Source organism: Triturus cristatus, chromosome 5_1 (genome assembly GCF_964204655.1).
Source record: "Triturus cristatus chromosome 5_1, aTriCri1.1, whole genome shotgun sequence".
NCBI classification, from domain to species: domain Eukaryota; kingdom Metazoa; phylum Chordata; class Amphibia; order Caudata; family Salamandridae; genus Triturus; species Triturus cristatus.
The window spans coordinates 364,323,036-364,345,102 of record NC_140587.1 but is presented as its reverse complement, the minus strand read 5'-3'; the positions used below and the strand labels follow the sequence as shown (position 1 = coordinate 364,345,102).

Here is a 22,067-nt window from a genome sequence, read left to right as displayed (position 1 = left end):
ATCCAGCTCCTGGTTGTCATCGACACCTCCTGGACCTCGTAGCTGAAGAGTCAAGACACTCGTGATCACCTGAAATCATCCGATGACTGTGGGCATCCAGCTTCCTTGCCCAGGGTCACTGCCAAGTGACTTTGAACACTGTCCCCTCTGCTTTCATGTCTTCCTTCTTCTGAATCCAGCCTTGGATTCCACCGGACACTTCTTCTGTCTTCACAAGCAGCAAGTCTTCTTTGGCTCCCATTGAAAACGACTCCGCGACCCGACACCAAAAGACACCTATGCACCCGGCTTCCCTGGGTGAGGTAACTCCTGCACTACGGTGCTCCTGTGTGTGTTGGCTCTAGAACTACTTACCCTGTAGGTTACTTGCTTGTAGACTCTTCCGAAGTATCCTAAAACTTTAAAATACCAAGCGCGACTTGCTCCGTTGAAGTCTATTGGGATCCGCGACTGTGTTCTCACACTGCATGCGTCTCCCACGGGTCCTTTACTTACCTGCCTTGGGTGGATTAGTGAGGCCCCAGCGCTTCTGAAGGCCCTAGGCCTTGTCCTTTCTCAAGTCGTTGTTCCTAAGTCTCTTTTTTAGTATATGGTCTGGTACGCCCCTAGGGCCCAAGCCTCATTTGTGCTTAATTTATTGTGAAACGTTGATTTGTGCATATGTTCCTGACTTCTAATCTCATAAAGTGATTAGTAGAGTGTGTCTAGTAATAAATACATATGCATTGATATACATACCTGTGTGGTGTCCTTTCATTTAGTAATTCAAGAGATTATAAGGTAAAACAAGCTGCTTTACATTCCTCTAAAGAATTAGCCTGAAGGCTGCCCTCCACAGCTACCACTAGGATAGCTTTTTTTAAACGGTTGTCTTAAACCTATTTACCATAAGAGTTGAATTGTACTTGTGCAAGGTGGCCACTTCAACTAGTGACCAGCATATACCAGGCCAACTTCTCACAGTAAGTGTAAGCAACAATCAAAATCCAGGTATCTAGATGCGCATGACTGAAACTGCTCCTGTACACCTCAGAGACAGGTGACCAAACACTGTTTGAACTGGCCATTCCAATCCACAAATTAGTGAGTGTAGAAAATTACCTCTTTTCGACATGATTAGGCCCCACTTTTGTTGAGGTACATAATGTGATTTCATTTGAAAGTACACTGGGTCCCTGCCAACCAGGTCACCCGGTGCCAGAACTCTTTCCCTAAACCTCTACCACGATTGGCACAACTTCAGCCACCCATATAAATCCCTCGTAAATGGTACTCCTAGTACCTAAGGCATGGGGACTGAAGAGGGTCCACTGGGATAGCAGCACAAATTGTGCCATCCTAGGGACACCTCACCATGGCAATGCAGACTGCCACTGCAGGCTGCGTGCCTTGTTGCAGAAAAAATCAAGAGTCATGATGGCACACATCCCTGTTTACTGCTGTGTGCTGAAACACTGTAATCATTCATATCTCAAACCGCACTGTGTTGAAAATGAATATACAAAGCATTATTCACTGTAGAATGAAGTTCTTGGTTTCTATAAATACACGTGAAAATGCGAGTGATTGTTTCCAAATTGGTCTCAGATATATTCTTGAGTGGGTGTCACGTTTCTTGTGTCTGTGTGTAGCGACAAATGCTTAGTACGAATTCCTGGAACGCCTAACTGCTCGCCCACACTACCACAAAATAGAGCGTTAGAATTATCCATTTTACCTCTGTACACCCATTGGGGATTCTCCGGACTCTCTGCACAGTGTACTTCATTTTAGTACACTATATGGAGTCAGCTTCCTACAGTGAGGAGCCCTTGCTATCGGTACACTGGCCTGGAGAAAGCCTCCCTCTAGGGGAAAGCAGTAGCCTCTCTCTGATTTTCCTATAGTGCTCTTGCTCAATCAAACGTTACATTAAGAAGGTGACCCCCAATTAACTGCCTGCACAGTGGTGCCTCTTTCATTGAAGTTTGAACACTGCGGCAGCACTGAGCCACAGCATCTCCGTGCTGTTTTTCTGTTCCTTTCTATGTTGCACTTTGAGATGACGTGCTATTAATGGAATAAAGACATGGATTTCAAATATATATTTGAGTGTACAAGAAGAGAAAAAGGCCCTTTTTATTATTCTCTCTGATGCTCCTTCTTCCACTATCCTCCCTCATCCATGCCAATTAGTTACACAACCCCCCCCCAGCAAATGAAAGAATGAAAACCATAGAATGAACAGTTGATGAATTATTCATTATCTCATATATGGTAGTGTGTGGTGTCTCTAACGAATTGATAATGCACGTAAAATATGTAATGAAGGTAATAGTGTAGTAGAAGTGTAAAGTGGTCACCTAGCAACATATTTCTTGCTGTATAAAGCACATAAATATGTGCATAACTACATAATTGACATGTATAAATACACAATTGACGTGCGCTATAATTACTTATTATCTGTGCAGTTTTGTTTCGCCTACAGAGGATTCCTGCATACCTATATTGAATTGCAAATCAGTTATGAGGACAGTGATTCCACAGCGAGGAGCCTTGAGTCTTATTTACCCTATGACTTTGCTCAGGAAGACAGGTAAAATATGCTTTTTATGTGTGCTCCTCGTGTTTATTCTTAAGGAAACACAAGTAGCAGCATACAATAAATTATGTTTAAAGCCTAACTGTATATGTGGCCACCTGATAATCACTTTCGCTCATTGTTCAGTTGTTCTCCTTTAGAAATTGGAGTTTTAAAGAGGAGCCCTCCACGCTCAATTTCCATAACAATCTATGCACAAATGTCAATCAATTTGCATCAGTCTGATCAATCACAAGATAGTTGTAATTCTTCATAAATGAACATTTGTGTCCATGTATACAAAAGTTGAGAGATGTATGAAGAATTATAGCACTATGATAATAACACTTTCATATAAAGATGTAGGCTTCAAGAAAGATTATTATCTTTTTACAATAAAAAAAAACAAAAATATGGTAAGAACCATCACCAGTGAGGTCAAAAGTATGTGCATTGAAATTAAACCATTGGCGTTTCCATCTAGTGTTGTAGTAGTTCCTTTTTTTCTTTGAAGATCAAAGCAGAAGAATAAAGCACCAGTCTGTATTTCTCCTTAAGGAAACAGAACCTTGGACAGTCTTTAAGGAAGTTCCCACATTTATGAGTAAACTTCAGGAATAGGGTCAGATCATTCTCAGCACCACCTTGTCTTGCTTTTAAAAGAGTGGGAGCTTCAGGATGATCTTTACTGGATACCTATGTCCTGTAAAATGGGGATGAATATTTTGACCCGTGTTTTTGATGGGTTTTTGTAGTATCTTCATATAAGGTTATTACTGTTCTCCTGTATCTTGTAACTAGCTGCTCAGCCAGTGTGAGAGTTCCATGTGGAATGTTGACGTGACTGGAATGTTGGAGGTTGGTGTGGTGTAATACAGTTGAGAGGATGGGCTGAATGTTGGAGGTTGGTGTGGTGTAATACAGTTGAGAGGATGGGCTGAGCAGCTAGCAGGCTGCTCCTGGTGGGGCTATTCTATGGACTTTACTAACTTAATAAATACGCTTAAGATCTATCCTGGCTACGTCTGCTGTGTCACATCAACCTATGGAACCAGGTCACTTCAGTTTTCCTCAAGACCCGGACTCTTTGTTTCTGAAACGGTAACACTGATATGGGTATTTTAGTGGTGCCATACATCAAAGCGGCCAATTACGATGAGGCTCGGAAAGTCTCTGATCGGAGGCTTTACGAGCCTTATCGCGGTTTCAAAACAAACAGCCTCATTACAATTACAATGGGGGCTGTTGGTTTTGAAACCGGCGGCCATTTGAGCTAGCTTCCAACAGGCTCAAGGAGCCTGTCTGACAGTCAGAATCAGCAGTTAATCCCTATCCACAGCATTTTAGGCCGACCAAATTACAATTCTCAGTTTCCACCAGGGTTTCAATCCTGGGCTTTACAACATGAAAATCCTGTCAGAAAATGACTTTGGGGGCCCCTAGCAAGGCTCCCTTCTTCCTGCGGCCTCCGATTAGGGGATGAACACAAACTCCTTTTTCTGTATGGGAGCTTGTGCTGCAGCCAGTTTCTGTCAGCAGCACAAGCTCCCATACAGAAGAGGGAGCTTGCGACCGCACGATGTGCGGTTGCATCAAAATTAAGCGGTCGTGACCGTCTACCAGAGGTCGTGACGGTGTCCACCCGACATTGTAATAAGGCCCTAAGTGTTTCTTCATTGAATGCAGCAGCCCCATGTACAACCATACCTCATGAGTGAGACTGCTCTTGGTAAATGATAGGATGGGAATGGTGTATATTTGAGTTCCCTGTGCCCATCTTTGAGTATCTTCTATCCTATTTTTTTTTATTTTTGGCCACAGTCTCACACTAATCTGTCCCTTGATGTAAGCCTGGGTCCTGGACCTGCCCTGGGTCTGGAGGAGTGCACCATATGTGCTCTTCGTAGTGAAATAAGTCTACTGTCACAGGTTCAAACATGTAGAGCAGTGATGACAGCTCACTGTGTTTCCAGTGTTCCTTGTGTGACCAAACTTTAATCTCGGTCAAAGAGTGTTGACCTACTGGCCCACTGGTGTAAAGTCCCACTGCTACAGGTGTATCCAGTTCCTTGCATGACATCTTAAGCGTAAGATTGTATGTATTTATTTGAATGGTCTGCGTGTTATGCACATTGTGCATGTGTGAGTGAACCAGAGTAAAGGAAACCTGTGGGTGTTATTTTGAAAGTCTTTGGCCTTTTCATGTGCACAGGATGGAAGTGACTTTACTGTCACACACAGTGTAAGTTTATTGCTGACATTCCTGACACTGGAGAGGGGGAACATAGACAATTAAGTGGGGAAAGAAGACACAGGATTCCTTCATAAATTCAATGAGGCCCTTTTGCTGCAGAAAGCTCTTGATTATTCTCCCTAAACAATGAGATATGGTGGATCTTAGTCTTGAAGGACAAGCCTGCAGTTCCTGTTGTAAGGCATGGCTGTAATACTCAGGTGTAGAGTACTCTCATCTCTTTGCGCCTCTGATATGGGTACTCAATTCTGAAGACAACCCTACTGTGAGGAGCCTCACTCTTGACAAAGGCTTAGTCACACAGTGTTTCCCAAACAGTGGTCCGCGGACCCCCAGGGGTCCGTGACACATTCCCAGGGTGTCCGTAGGAGGACGTTTTAAAAGCACTGCAAAGTTCCTTGTCTAATTAGCAGTTTTCGAGCAACAATAAAAGTGTCAAAATAAAGCCAGTGATTAATGCACCTGCTGGAGAGATGAGAGTTTTGTCCAGTGGCAGCTTTGAGTTATCTAATGTAGCACAGAGGGTTAATATGCCTACTGCAAAGAAAGTATACCATGCATTTATAAAAAACCGTATTTTAAGTGCCTAGGTGAGTGTGTTACTGCTTTTGTCACAGAGGTTCTTTTGTTACTGTGCAGTTCATAAGTGACAACCAAAATCTAGCACAGTGACCTATAAACTGTGATTAAAGAGCTGCTTGCAAACTGCATGGTACAAGTTAGTAACTTATGTTTTTTCCCAGTCTTTCATTATCCTGATGCTGCTAAAAAGGTTTATCTGGACGGAAATACATTTTTATTGTCAAAGTCAAAGCTAACCACTGGGTGATGTTCTGAATCCCCAGTTTGTGCTTCTCCAGACCAAGCACTCTTTAAAAATGCATACCAGTATGAATGACATGTGAATCCTACACCTTGTAGTTCACTTTGCCTTATGTAACATTTTCTATACACTGATTTACACGTATGATTCATTGTCTCTATATGTGTGTGATGTAAAGTGCTCTGACATCCTACAATGGGTCTTCTTTTGCGACGTCACCAATTCAATATTCCACATGTAGAATTGTGCCCAGCTTCCAGCACAAACAGAGCCCTCCAGTCGGAATAAAGGAAATATTCGCTGGACAGGGGAGCCGCTTCGCTGGACAAAGAGTGTCGGCGATTATCGGAGCAGCAGCTGGGGAAGAACTACATGTACCAGGGGGCCTGGGGAGCCTCACCTGACCTGTCTTTCCTGCTGGCGCGTATTTAGCGCCTCGCGGCTCCCGCTGGCGCGGGAGCCGCTTCGCTGGGCAAAGAGTGTCAGCGATTATCGGAGCAGCAGCTGGGGAAGAACTACACGTACCAGGGGGCCTGGGGAGCCTCACCTGACCTGTCTTTCCTGCCGACGCGTATTTAGCGCCTCGCCGCTCCCGCTGGCGTGGGAGCCGCTTTGCTGGACAAAGAGTGTCGGCGATTATCGGAGCAGCAGCTGGGGAAGAACTACACATACCAGGGGGCCTGGGGAGCCTCACCTGACCTGTCTTTACTGCCGGCGTGTATATAGTGCATCAATACTTCCGGTGCGCGGACACGCGCGGACGTGTGCCGGGCGAAGCCCGGGCCAAGGGCGGGCCCGTTTGAGCCCGTTAGAGACTGATTGAGGACGGGACGGGACATCTCCCTTACATCGACTGAAAAGGATGTATGACGTTACAACGCACACTTTTACAACGCATGCACTTACAACGCATTTTTTACAACGCACAATCCATTACAACGCATGACATTACAACGCAGGACACTACAACGCATTTTTAAAAACTACCTTTACAACGCATTTCCATTACAACGCATACTACCTTTACAACGCATACCATTACAACGCATAATATTAAATTGCATTTAAGGTAAGTATTAGATAGTATAGGGGTAAAAATTACTATTCTAACTCCAGGGGGTGCAACAGTAGGGTAAGTGTTGGATAGTATAGGGGTAAAAATTACTATTCTTACTCCAGGGGGTGCAACAGTAGGGTAAGTGTTGGATAGTATAGGGGTAAAAATTACTATTCTAACTCCAGGGGGTGCAACAGTAGGGTAAGTGTTGGATAGTTTAGGGGTAAAAATTACTATTCTAACTCCAGGAGGTGCAACAGTAGGGTAAGTGTTGGATAGTATAGGGGTAAAAATTACTATTCTAACTCCAGGGGGTGCAACAGTAGGGTAAGTGTTGGATAGTATAGGGGTAAAAATTACTATTCTAACTCCAGGGGGTGCAACAGTAGGGTAAGTGTTGCATAGTATAGGGGTAAAAATTACTATTCTAACTCCAGGGGGTGCAACAGTAGGGTAAGTGTTGGATAGTATAGGGGTAAAAATTACTATTCTAACTCCAGGGGGTGCAACAGTAGGGTAAGTGTTGGATAGTATAGGGGTAAAAATTACTATTCTAACTCCAGGGGGTGCAACAGTAGGGTAAGTGTTGGATAGTATAGGGGTAAAAATTACTATTCTAACTCCAGGGGGTGCAACAGTAGGGTAAGTGTTGGATAGTATAGGGGTAAAAATTACTATATTATGCATTGTAATGGTATGCGTTGTAATGGTAGTATGCGTTGTAATGGAATGCGTTGTAAAGGTAGTTTTTAAAAATGCGTTGTAGTGTCCTGCGTTGTAATGTCATGCGTTGTAATGGATTGTGCGTTGTAAAAAATGCGTTGTAAGTGTAGTGCGTTGTAAAAGTTGCGTTGTAAAGGTTGTTCCCCGTTTTCCACAGGTCTTTTGGATTCTTGGCCTCTGCTGCGGGTTTCCCTAAGAGGTGTTTGGCTGCTTGGTAAGCTGTCTGTGGTGTACCCACAGCTCTTTTATGTTCTTGACCTCTGCTGCGGGTTTCCCTAAGAGGTGTTTCCCTGTTTTTGTTCAGGGATGATTCATACTCTTGGTGGGGTATTTGTTGGCTATTGTGTAGCCCTGTTTTAAGCCAGGCGGGCATGGATACCTTCTCAGGTCCCCTCGCATTTTCCTGGCGTCACAGTATACCGCTTGGAGCGGTCTCTCTCTCTCTCTCTCGCTTTGATGTTTCTATCCCTCTTCGCCTCTGGATCATCAGACCGGCCCTTGTCATGCACCTTGCAGAGTCGTGTCTTGGTGTTTCCACCTGGTTCTCCGCCATTTCGGCTGGAGCCTGTCTGTCTTCGTCTTGCACTCGCCTTGTTCTGAGTCACTGCTTCATACTATTTTCCAGCTGTTTGCTGAGCGCGCCTGGTAGTTTCGGTCCCCCTCCGTGGGCCTCGCCGGGTCAGCGTGTGCTCCTGTCCCTTGTGTGCTAGAGTTTGGCGCGGCTGTGTCTTCTTTTTCACGTCTGCAATTCTGAACTGTGGAACTGTTCCGGCCTTGTTCCCTGCTTCGGAATAGACACCCATTCAGCTGTGCCCTTCGCTGTGTGTGTGTGTTCTCCTGGGGCAGGCTCTGCCTTCCTTCTTTTTACCTGACATTGAGGGTGGTTAATTTCTTCCTCTGGTACTCGCGGGGTGCCTTCTGCCCCTCCGGGTTTCTGGCGGATGCCCTTTGCTCCTCGGGAAGGCTTGTGATATCCTGGCCTTCCCTTCTCCTTGTTCTTGCTTAATTTTGCTTGGTGGGGGCCGGGCCGTCCTTCTTGTCCCCACGACGCACCCCCTCCTGGAGCCTGTGCTCTTCAAAGCTGGTGAGGTTCTTTCGCAGACCCTCCTCATCTCTGGGTATTGCTAGGGGATCTATTCTATGTTAAGGAATCTGCGGCTAGTAGTCTCTATCAGATGTACAAGTTACTTACCTTTGGTAACAATGTATCTGGTAGAGACGATTCTAGCCGTAGATTCCTTCACGAACCACCCCACCTCAATTTTAGCTGAAAAAATCACTTTTTTCACACATTTCTGTGTGGGAAAGTTGTGGCACCCAGCATTCCCCCAAGTCTCCCCAAAAAAATGGCTGTGGGAGACTCAAGTACCCACGACAGGCAAGGGCCCAAAACGTAGGCGACAGCAAAATTGCCTAACACAAAACAACCTGGTTTTGCAAGGGGGGTCACCTGGGTTTTCGACCCCGTGCTCGGCGGCCATCTAGGGAAACCTACCAACCCCCCCTCCCCCCATTTCTGAAAACTAGACACCCGGGGGATTTCGGGGAGGTATGGCTTGCATGGATCCCCCAACGTTTCCTTCCCCAGAATCCTCTGCAAACCTCAATTTTAGCTGAAAAAATCACTTTTTTCACACATTTCTGTGTGGGAAAGTTGTGGCATCACCGGGCTGACCCAAATTTCCTACCACCCAGCGGTCCCCCAAGTCTCCCCAAAAAAATGGTGCCTCACTCGTGTGGGAGGCCCAAGTACCCTCGACAGGCAAGGGCCCAAAACGTAGTGAGGCAACATCAAAATTGCCTATAACAAAACAACCCGGTTTTGCAAGGAGGGGTCAGCTGGGTTTTTGGCCCAGTGCTCGGCGTCCATCTAGGGAAGCCTACCAAACCCACACATTTCTGAAAACTAGACACCCGGGGGATCCCAGGGAGGTATGGCTTGCATGGATCCCCCAATGTTTCCTTACCCAGAATCCCCTGCAAACCTCAATTTTAGCTGAACAATCACTTTTTTCACACATTTCTGTGTGGGAAGGTTGTGGCATCACCTGGCTGACACAAATTTCCTACCACCCAGCGTTCCCCCAAGTCTCCTGATAAAATGGTGCCTCACTTGTGTGGGAGGCTCAAATACCCGCTACAGACAAGGGCCCAAATCGTAGTGAGGTGACATCAAAATTGCCTATCTCAAAATTACCTGGTTTTGCAAGGGGGGTCACCTGGGTTTTTGGCCCGGTGCTCGGCGGCCACCTAGGGAAACCTACCAAACCCACACATTTCTGAAAACTAGACACCCGGGGGATTCCAGGGAGGTATGGCTTGCATGGATCCCCCAATGTTTCCTTACCCAGAATTCCCTGCAAACCTCAATTGTAGATGAATAAATCACTTTTTTCACAAATTTGTGTGTGGGAAAGTTGTGGCATCACCGGGCTGACACAAATTTCCTACCACCCAGCGTTCCTCCAAGTCTCCCGATAAAAATGGTGCCTCACTCGGGGGGAGGCCCAAGTACCCGCGACAGGCAAGGGCCCAAAACGTATTGAGGCGACATCAAAATTGCGTATCTCAAAACGACCTGGCTTTGCAAGGGGGGTCACCTGGGTTTTTGGTCCAGTGTACTCCCATGGGTGTTTAGTTTATGACAATATCTACAGTTGGTAGGTTATTCTTAGATGGAATGTACACCTTGGTAGAGAGACTAAAAAGACAAAGATTCCTACACAGCCATCTATTCCTATAGCACACACACATACTGGTTGGATTTGGCGGATGTATGACGTTACAACGCACACTTTTACAACGCATGCACTTACAACGCATTTTTTACAACGCACAATCCATTACAACGCATGACATTACAACGCAGGACACTACAACGCATTTTTAAAAACTACCTTTACAACGCATTTCCATTACAACGCATACTACCTTTACAACGCATACCATTACAACGCATAATATTAAATTGCATTTAAGGTAAGTATTAGATAGTATAGGGGTAAAAATTACTATTCTAACTCCAGGGGGTGCAACAGTAGGGTAAGTGTTGGATAGTATAGGGGTAAAAATTACTATTCTTACTCCAGGGGGTGCAACAGTAGGGTAAGTGTTGGATAGTATAGGGGTAAAAATTACTATTCTAACTCCAGGGGGTGCAACAGTAGGGTAAGTGTTGGATAGTTTAGGGGTAAAAATTACTATTCTAACTCCAGGAGGTGCAACAGTAGGGTAAGTGTTGGATAGTATAGGGGTAAAAATTACTATTCTAACTCCAGGGGGTGCAACAGTAGGGTAAGTGTTGGATAGTATAGGGGTAAAAATTACTATTCTAACTCCAGGGGGTGCAACAGTAGGGTAAGTGTTGCATAGTATAGGGGTAAAAATTACTATTCTAACTCCAGGGGGTGCAACAGTAGGGTAAGTGTTGGATAGTATAGGGGTAAAAATTACTATTCTAACTCCAGGGGGTGCAACAGTAGGGTAAGTGTTGGATAGTATAGGGGTAAAAATTACTATTCTAACTCCAGGGGGTGCAACAGTAGGGTAAGTGTTGGATAGTATAGGGGTAAAAATTACTATTCTAACTCCAGGGGGTGCAACAGTAGGGTAAGTGTTGGATAGTATAGGGGTAAAAATTACTATTCTAACTCCAGGGGGTGCAACAGAAGGGTAAGTGTTGGATAGTATAGGGGTAAAAATTACTATTCTAACTCCAGGGGGTGCAACAGTAGGGTAAGTGTTGGATAGTATAGGGGTAAAAATTACTATATTATGCATTGTAATGGTATGCGTTGTAATGGTAGTATGCGTTGTAATGGAATGCATTGTAAAGGTAGTTTTTAAAAATGCGTTGTAGTGTCCTGCGTTGTAATGTCATGCGTTGTAATGGATTGTGCGTTGTAAAAAATGTGTTGTAAGTGTAGTGCGTTGTAAAAGTTGCGTTGTAAAGGTTGTTCCCCACTGAAAAGGTCATTACTAACAAATCTGCTACCTGTTGCACCAAAATTCGGCAGTATTGTATACGGTTAACACAAAGGAACAGAAGCAGGCAACATTTCCAAAAAGTACTATGACGTCAGCTCCAGATAGAGGTCGAAAATCCATAGCTGGGACATTAGATCAATTTCTGGTGAGAGTTTCGTCCATTTTGGAAAAGGAAATTGTTCAAACTGAGAAACGTTTGTCCTTGGAAATTTTAGCTGATAAACGTTCTTCTCTGGGTCCACTGGCTTATGTTCGTTCCCCGGTGCACTATCAAACACCGAGAAATAATAATGAAGCAAGTCTTGTAGAACGAGAGGTAGCAACCAGTCCTCGTTTGCATGAAGGGCCCTCTCACTGCCTCCCAGAATTTGAAGGAATTAATCTCAATACAAGACTAAAAGCGAGGCAAACAAACTCCATCCAAACCGTTGATGAGACCCAGAGCGTAAAGACACGATCTGCTACTAATGTTAAGGAGAAAACCTTAAATTAAAACAATAGTGGGAACTTGAAGAGCCAGAGAGCTAAAAGGAAATGTGGGGAAACGGCTAATGGAGGGAAAAATCCAAAGGCAAGGAGAACTAATCCTGTAAATGCAAGTGAGATGAGTCCTGCCCCTACGGGAATAGCTATTCCCGGCCCTGGAAACGGAACAACATCCCCTCCTTTGATTCCATCAAAAGAGCTGCCGCCAGACCTGGGAGATGACTTTTGGGCAAAGATAGAAATAATCTTTTATTAAACATGCCTTCCAATTTACGACAGATTAGATGTAATAGAAAACAGATTGGTATGCTTGGAGCTGTCACACGCATCAGTACAGACTCGCTCAAAGAATGTTAGTAATTGTCAGACGTCTGGTACATCGTCTGGTACATCGTCTGATAAATGCATCACTAATGCAAATGTCGCCCCAACTGCCACTGTAGTCCAAGTCAGCTCCCCAATATTGGGACAGGAAACCCGGGTCACTACAAAGAATCTTGCATGTAACATAGTGAGTGCGGGGACGGTAACAGCTAATGAATGTCCACTAGCTGTGCAATCGGGGAGGGAAGCTTCCAGCACTTCAGTAGCAAGAAAATCCCTAAGTATACACCTCCCACCTGAGTCCGCACCCTATGTGGTGATACTGGCAGGGGTTACACCGTTGGGCTCAGATAAAAGGGAGGACTTTAGGGAATTGAAGAATAAGTGTATTTTTTGGCTTAACTCAAATCGTCCCTTACCCCAGCATGTCTCAGCCGAAATTTTGTTTGCAAGGCGAGTAGATTGGGTTGGACCCAAAAACAAATCAATAGTGGGAGATTGTATAATAATACATTTTAGAGACAAGAAGGCAGTGGAACACATTTGTAATTGGCAGAAGATAAACCCATGTACTACTATCCTTTCCTTACCTTTATCCTTTTTTTATTGTGTACATCAGCAGCCCACCCCGGGCGATCGAGTATACAGAGGTTTTGATAATTGTGCCAGGAATAACAGAGGGTCCAATACATACAATGGGATGGATAGGTCCTCTGGGCTGGAAGATTGTGATTGACGGCCAGCCCACTCTGGAGCTAGGAATATAAAAACCGAACTAGCCCAAACCCTCCCTGAGAAAGGTGAAGACCAATTAAATGTAGCAGTGGTTGTTAAACCTGGTAGTGAACTAAATCCGCTAGTTGGGTTAACAACAACCGACCCGACTCAGATAGGAGTGGCAAGACCATCAATCTCGGTGAAAGAGGCGGGGTGTCCATTGCACCCTCCAAGCGGTGCTGGAGGAGGTAACGAACACGGCACCAAATCCAACATGGGCACTATCTTTAAGGATAAATTGGTCCACTCAGAGAGGGATGGTTCGAGCGCTCCATTACTGAGTTTAGACATCAATGAGGGAAAACACAGAGAGAATGGACCACTGTCTATAATATCCTGGAACATTGCAGGCCTAGGTCCTAAGATTGCCTCTTCTGAATGGATGGGATTTATCACAAAATTTGATGTATGTCTCTTCCAAGAGACTTGGTCAGTAGATCCTGTGTTCTGTAATGGCTACCTCAATTTTTATGTCCCTGCATTAAAAAGTGTAAGAGGCCGCCCGTCTGGTGAGTTAACTATATGGATAAGGCAGGATTTGGGGTGCCAAGTAAACCAAGGTTCAAGAACTAGCGATGACATATTATCAATAAGGATTATCTCTCAGACCAGGATTAAATTGGAAGTTTTTAATGTGTATGCACGAGGCTTACCGGGGGGCAAAAAGTCTGTGGTCGTAAAGGAACTGGAAGATTTATTGGGCTCTTTGCCCTTGAACATCTTACCCTTAGTAGCAGGTGATTTTAATACCTCCTTTGAGCCTTTGGGCCATGACATATCACAGTTTACAACCGAGGAGGACGCTAGATGGGGTATCCCAACCCTCGAGATTGCTCCCGTGAAAAGGTGGACGGAGGCAGCAATCCAGTTAAAAGGATTGTGCATAGGCAATCATTTGAGGGCAGCCAACGGGTGAAGTGTGTCAGATAAATTAGGAAAGAACACCTTTGATAAGTGCTGCAGGGCGAGTCGAATAGACTACTTGCTTGTTCATGTGAAGCTTTGGTCCCATCTTAGAGATATGAAGGTCCTTAATCGAACCGAGAGTGATCATCACCCACTTGGTCTTCAACTTGTCCCTATCCGGGAGCTTAGTATCCCAGCAAGGCGATTTGGAGCCTGATCAAATTGTATCTAATAACATGCGCCATCTAAAGTGGGGTAGGATTGTGGGAGACCCAAAAATTATGTCAGCAATTAAAGAAGAAGTAACCGGTGAATTACAAGTACCTGGTTCAGCTGTAGATGGTTTGAACTCCTGCCAGGTTGTGGTGGATGTTCTTAACAGGCGTTTTGAGGGTCTGAAAAAATATTTTTTTAGACCTATCTCAAAAAGAAACACCAAGCATTACAATAACGAGGGATGGTACAATTTTGACTGCAGGAAAGCCCGAGCTAAACTTGGCAGTGCCCTCAAGACGAAAGATTCAACACTGGTAAGGTCTGCCAGGCTACATTACAGGAAGACAATGATAGAGGCAAAGAAAATGTGGGACAATGAAAAGTGGAAGGATCTCCTAGATGCTTGCAAACGTAAGAATGGTAAGCTATTCTGGGACATATACAAATGGGAAAGGGGTGGTGTCCCAGAGCGTCCACGGAACAATGTAGCCCAGAATGCGTGGGTTGACCACATTAAACCACAGTATGCAGCAACCTGTGAAGAAAACTCCAGCGATACTTTTTGCCATGTATAATACGATAAGGCAATATTCTTACCAGTAGATGTAGAAAGGGCCCTAGACACAGTGACTGGGGGTAGAGCACCTGGCATGGACGGAATCCCAGCAGATGTGTTTACCAGTGATAGACACCTCTGGTGTAGTTATATTACACGTCTTGCTAATGCAATCGCCCAGGGAGCCGATATCCCCTCCTCATGGAAGGGAGCTGAAATTGTCCCGGTATTCAAAAAGGGCGATAAGTCTGTAGCTGGTAACTACAGACCAATCAGTCTAATAAACTCGATACAGAAGATCATCGGTAGTCTGTTTTTACACGAGATCTTAACATGGATAGAAGACCGGGAAATCCTAAGCCCAATGCAGGCTGGGTTCTGACGTCGGACCAGTACAATTGACCAAGTTTTCCGCTTTTCACTTTGTATTGGAAGACGGTGGTCCTAGGAAAGGGTGCTTTATATGCGGTGTTTTTCAACCTAAAAGCGGCTTTTGATTTAGTCCCGCGAAGAAAGCTTTGGCAGGTCTTGAGAGAAATGGGAATTGCACCTGAACTTCTTTCCCTAGTCATCCGCTTACATGAGGGTAATGTCGCTCGGGTCCGGTGGGGGGTGTGGGAGAGGTGACGGAGGACTTTCCGGTTGGCAGGGCCGTGCGGCAGGGATGCGTCTTGGCGCCGACCCTGTTCTCGCTCTTTGTCAACGGGGCGGCCGACTTCCTCTCGCTGACCCCCACCGATGCGCCGGTATTGGCAGGGTCACGTGTCCCTATCCTCATGTTTGCGGATGACACGCTGATTATCTCCAAGACCCCAAGTGGTTTACAAAAGGCACTTGGGTGCTTTGAAGAGTTCTGCAAAGCAAAGGGTCTGGAAGTTAACACTGAAAAAACTAAGTTCATGTCCTTTAATGAACATAAATCATGCAAGGGGAGGGTCTACATGAATAACTTACCCCTCGAGCAGGTTACTTCATTTACATATTTGGGTATTACTTTACAGAAAGACATGCGATGTGGCTGCCAATTAGATCGAGCCGCATTAATGCATAAACAAAAATCAGGTGCTCTCCTCTCCAGATTTAAAGCCTCATTTACAAAACCGATCTCCCCAGTACTAGAAGTTTATGGGATGAAGGTTTTGAGTTCATGCCTATATGGGGCTGAGCTCTGGGGATTCGGAAATTTGAGCAGCCTGATAGTGCTCGAGAATGCGTTTTTACGCAAGATTACAAGTCTTCCTTCAAGCACGCCGTTGCGACTCCTATTATTGGATCTTGGCAAAAAGCCACTCGAATATCTTGTGAAGCTTCGCCCAATACTTTATTGGCGTCGGCTCTGGTGCACAGGAGAACTTAACCACTATAGGAGTGGCTTTATGGATGTTATAAAATCTGATCTGTTTCACAAAATACATTGGTTGCGGGGGATCAAATCTCTTCTTGGTAACATAGGCCTGGTCGATCTTTGGAATGACCCATTAAATGCTGTTTTCCCTACAAAGGAAAAGTTGAAAATAATATATTGGGAATGGGTATTCAAGGTAGAAACTACACAAGGCCTTTCTACCCATCTAACATGTTGTTTCCTCGACCTAAAAGTTTGTCCATCTTTAGAGAGGTATTGGGATTTAATTGAAAAAACCTCCGACCGTAAACTGTACTTCCAACTAAGGGTGGGTACTCTACCCGTTGCGGAATTTACCTCCAGATGAGGGGGTCGACACAGCAAAAATGATAAGTGCTATAGATGCGTAGATGTATGTGAAACAGTAGGACATGTACTATTTTATTGTCCCATGTATGTAGTACCCCGAAAAATCTGGATAAAGCCCATTTGCAGACTCTTGGGCATTAGGAGATACGCTATAGCTCTGCGTATCTTGTGCACAGATTCTGCTCCCCCATTTGTATAGCTGTGGCCAAGTTTTTGGGGTGGGCTTGGTGCATACTGTCAAAAGCCCTGAGTTACGATGTAAATTGTCCATAATACACTCATATCCAGTAGCATTTATCAGATGTAGTTAATCTCGTTTGGTAATCAAAATAGTATGCCCCTTGAATCGTGCCAAGCTGACATAAAATTAAAATGAATTGGTTCTAGATTGGCTTAAAGCTTCTTAAGTACTGTATTCGATGGTTGTTTAGAGATTTAATTGTAATTTTAAATTTTTAGATAATTTATTAATTGTTTTATACTATGATTGTAACGTGCTTTTATGAGTCATTTGTGAAATAAAGCTTGATTGATTGGTATGAGAGATGCTAGAAAACAAATGAAATACATGTGATGGAGAGGCTATGGAGAGATGAGAGGCACTGTTGAAGGGTGATAATAAAGGAATCATTGAAGAACCCCAACAAAGATTGTTGTATCCTAGTGCATAGTAAGGTCTTCGTTTACTATTCATTAAAAGCTAATACTATTTAATATATAATGATAAATGTGTTTTAGAATGCACCACTGTTTCCTGAATTTCTTGGGAGTGGAGTCTCCCGAAGCCCCCTTTGTAGTGGTAAGGCTCACTCACTGCACTTGGTGTGCACCGTATGACGACTGGTTTGAAAACATGTGCCAGGGCTGCTTTGGGTTTCCAGTCTGGCCCTGGCAGGAGCCTCATACTGCAAAATAAAACCAACCAATTAAAAGTTAGTCACGGAGTTGCAGCACCAACCTTCCCATTAAATTGTTTTGTTTTTTGCAATATAAAATACTAAGGGGGATATTTACAACAGAAGTGGCGGAGTGTGTCGTTAGCCTCCTTGGCTTAACGATAGGCTCCGCCTCTTCAGAAACGAAGGACAGCACCATATTTACAAGAATATGGTGCAGCCCTGTGTTTCCCCCAGTGCTGGTGCTACACTTAGCAGTGTAGCACCAACGTAGACACCCTTGCACCATGGTGCAAGAGAGTGTGCATGCAGGGGAAGATTCTTTATGTACAGGACACATAAACAATCTTGAAATGCCGTTTTGTCACTTCTATGTGTGCTGCTTAATGCAGCACTCATGGAAGTTACAAAATGGCATTTTTTAAAAGATTAGTTATGTGCAGGAAGGGTCACCTTCCTGACCATAAACAATCCAAGGCGCTTTGCTTTTTCCATGTGTGCTGTACAAGTCAAGCCACATGGAAAAAGCAAAAATGAGGAGAAATAAATGATTTCTACTCGTTTTGCCAAGTTAAGACCTGGTTTTCCCTGGTCTTAATTTTGGCGCTGCCTTCTATTTGTGCTGCTCTTGTAAATAGGGGGCAGTGTCAAAATCACTGGGTGTTGCAGTGAAACGCCCACTGCAGCACCCACAGCCCACCCCTTTCATGCTAAACATTGCGTTACAGGGGGGCTTATTTAAAAGGCAGCATTAAGCCATGTTATGTGGCTTAACGCTGCCTTGTAAATAAGGTGAAGCCTCTATCGCCACGGTAACGTCGCAAAAAGTGTGCACGTGTGTGTTGTTTTGGGGGAAATTACTGTTTTAATGTTTGAAATTTTAAATCATGCACATTTTTGGGGGGTCCCCGGCTTCCAGTGGTGACTCAATGGGGGTCCTCAGGAGTCAAAAGTTTGGGAACCACTGCAGTGTAGAACACAAAATAAAAAGGACACATGAAAGAAGTACTGACCCAAACAGGTTCTGGAATTTCAAACAAAGAATACACATCCCTTGTCTGCTCTACCTGTGTAAGAGTGGGAGTTGCTTACCGAATTTTGGTTCCAGTTCCAGATTCCCTTTAACCAGGGGTGGATGGGCACTCAGCATAGGGTGAGGCTGCAAAGCAGTCTGTTTCTGGTCACAATTCCGCTGACGTCTGTAGCTTCAAGATGCTTTATGGCATCAGTGGTGACTTGGTCCTAACAGGCGCACTTCCAGTCAGTGCCTCTGGGAGCGGCACAATCACTCAGGCACACAAGTGCCTCAAGGCAGCAGATTCACTTCTAGTGACATAGTCTGCACTAGCGCAAGTTGGGCATGTGCCATGGGCTACCCTTTAATACAAATCCATTCACATGCACTTGGGCCAGTGCCATGGCTTACACATATCTCTTCATCTGCGGCATTGACCACTCTGGCTTACTTGGGGCATCTACCAACATTTGAGTACCCTCTTGAAAGACTGAGGTACCTTTTCACAATCTGCATTTTGTAGTGTGTTTTGGCGTCCTCAATAACATTAAGAATGAATTACATAATGCTGTTCTCAAACCTACAAGTGTAGTTTTTGCTTCTGTCTCACCTATCTTTTTTTATGCAGAGAACTCCGCCCGGACTGTGGAATCTCTGCATACATAATTATACGTTTTAGTAGTAAATATGGGATGAACAGAGAGAAGTGGCTGGTTATTGGGGAATATTTACCAAAAAGGAAGAGAATAGGGAGGAGTAAAGTGGGGTAAGGTGGGATGAAGGAGGGCTGTTGGGAGCAACGTGTACCCTCCTGCTAAAGAGTAAGCCCATTTCTATACACAAACTGCCCTTCTAAAAAGTACTACAGCCAAAAGGGTACCCAAGAGGGTAGTATATTACTCCAGTTCTCAGCTGAAGTAGGTCCAGCACCACAGAAGGCCAACCACTGGTACTGCAACAACCTTCCATAAAAATCAATGGAGTTAGGTACTTAGAAAAAAACCTTAGCAAATAAAAAATTTAAACAAGTTAAAAATATCAACAGTTATAATTTAATGTTAAAAAATATATAGCAATAGTGCATCTTTTTATTTAATTAAAACATATTTGAATAGCCTATTTGCATTTTCAAATTGTTACAGTAAGTTGCATTAGATCATAATTAAATTATATTTACATAATTATATTCATCACTTTTATGATGATTTAATACATAATAATGAAGAATAAAATGTTTCATTCATTTTCGTATAGGTGGGATTTTATTTTTTAATTTAAACTTCAGAAAAATTATTTTAATTTATTTTAATATATTTATATTAAATAAAAGTTTATTCAGCTGCTTTCCAGTTGCATTTTGTCATTTAGTTCTACATTTAAAATAATAGAAAAAAATGTTTATAATAATATTTATTTACAAATGTTTACAAAGCTTTTCCAAGCTTAGTAAACGTTGTACTTTTCCTTATCATATTGTATCAAAACCTTGATTTCAGCTACAGAAAGTAACCAGAAAATCAAAAAACAAACACATTCCGGAAGTAAAAGATTTACAAAAGAGGTCTAGGATTATAAAACAGCACGTATCCCTATCTCGGGAATATTATCGGTTCTATGGTGCAAGGATCAGAAAAGCAAGACCCCTTCTCTTCCCAAACAAGTGAAAGAAACTTCCACTATAGACAATTGCATAAAGAGTTTGATCCGCACTCAAATATAAAAAACAAGTCCATCCGATTTTTATGTTTTATATTTTCCTTTATTCTTGTATTCTTTCTTCCTAGTAGCCAACGCGTTTCATCCTACTTGAGGACTTCTTCAGGGCTACAAACACAAACAATAACTAATAATAAAATCTTATTAAAACAGAACTTCTTGTACAATCAAATTCATATTCATAATCTATGTAATCAGTTCAATTTCATTTCCAACACTTCATAAATATAACCCATCAGGCACATGACTCTTAACAACAGTAATAACATAAATTCCATTATGAATCAAGATATATGACAGTATGGGAAACTCATAGAGTACTGTCAAACAATTAGTGTAAACACTAAGGTGTAGCAAATTTCATTTTTACACGTTAAAAACAATACATTTATACATCATTTTAAGGAAGCACTTTCCATAGTTATATCCATCTTTCGGACCAAAAGGTCCCTGTATCTCAATCTCTTTGCATCTCATGGTATAAAACAATCTAGTACGAACTGTTAATGTCCATATAATGCTATTTATACATGGACTTACTTCATTTTAATATACAACACAAGCAGCATTTCTATAGGACAGTAATTGAGCAATCACAAAGTTAGCACAATATTGAAAGGTCACATCTATAAATACCTCAACAGTTGACTTTCATATGGGTTTTTGATCTCTTCTTGCTCTTATCCTTTCTACCTTGTTATTCTTTCTAAAAAATATGGTACAAAGATTCAGGGATATTATAGTTCTTAATAATGATGTCTTCATGTTATACATTTAATAGATAGTATTATCCTCAATTGATGCTACATATTCAATTATTGTATTCTCTAATTATATAGCAATATACTAGTTTGTTACCACCATTTTCAAATAGATACATAATTAAATGTTCATCAGTAATCACAAAATCCTTTTAAAACATAAGTTGACAATACATTCCAGAAGTAAATAAAATAAATAGGCTTACAGGAATACATTTTCTAAGATACGAAAACAAGCACAAAACAACAGTGCATCAAATAGATAAAATGACATGGACAAATAGAATAAATATCACAAAAAATTCATATGTCAAACAGGCCTCCGATACAACCCTCCTAAACTAAGATACCATTGAACAAAATCAGTAAATAAATAATACTAGGTACATATAAATACAAAATTAGAATAAGTAAGTTCTATTGAACTTAGGGTTGGGTAGCTGAGGGTGTAGCACAACCCTTTCTCCAACCTCAGGGAGTTTAGTTCCCACTAGGTTAGGTAGGTGCAACACCTCACTACACCTAGTATGTCTGCTAAAGGAGAAGCAATTGGCTCTCTGCCTTCTTGATATAGTGACCTCACTTTCCAGGAACTGAGGGCCCTGTATTCCTCTAGGAAGCTTAAGACAGGGAAAGGCCCTGAAACTCAAAGCCTCCTAGAGGTGTTACTGTTGGATGACCTACAGAAAGCTAGTGGGTAGGATGAACAGGATAGAGTGGGTGAGCAATGGGCAGAAGATGGGTCAGGAGGCGAACCCCTTGTTGACCTTAATTCCAACCCTGACCAGGAGGAGTCTCATGCCTCCCACCTGGAGAATTAATATCCCCCAGAGAATGTGCAGATGGCACAGAGGTTGCCCTCCCTTTGTTCATCCTTGGAGGGTCAAGATTAGACCAAGAAGGTCTAAATCCTCCTCTAGAGAATCCAATGCTTCAAATTCAGGATATTCTAGAGGGACCGCCATATCTAGTGAGAGGGACAATTCTTTTGACAGGGAGTACCAACTGCTTGAACTTGAGAAAGCAAGACTTAGGCTCAGGTGAAATTAGTTGGCCCCTGACAAAGAGTCCCAGAAGTCCCGAGAGCTAGGAAGACACTGGGTCAAGAGTCCCATGGTGGCAGCAACAGTGTTCCTTGGATCAGATAAACCACTTTTGACCATAGAATTCTGAACAAGATAGTCCATCCTTACCAGGAGGGGGATGACATTCATAAATGGATCACTGCTTTGGAGAGGGCCTGTAAAGTTCAGAGGGTCCCACAAGAGCAGCGGGTCACTCTCCTTTGCTAAG

General features: G+C 43.3%; 1 protein-coding gene across 2 annotated transcripts in view; it reads left to right on the top strand.

Annotated features, from left to right (window-relative positions):
- The window catches only part of LOC146830894 (fibrocystin-L-like), a 1,907,335-nt gene that overhangs the window by 727,850 nt on the left and 1,157,418 nt on the right, over positions 1 to 22,067 (top strand). For both annotated transcript variants that reach the window (XM_085605084.1, XM_085605082.1), the window contains exon 22: positions 2,454 to 2,578. In XM_085605084.1, the coding sequence (XP_085461210.1) occupies positions 2,454 to 2,578 (125 nt within the window). The remainder of the gene's footprint in view (positions 1 to 2,453; positions 2,579 to 22,067) is intronic.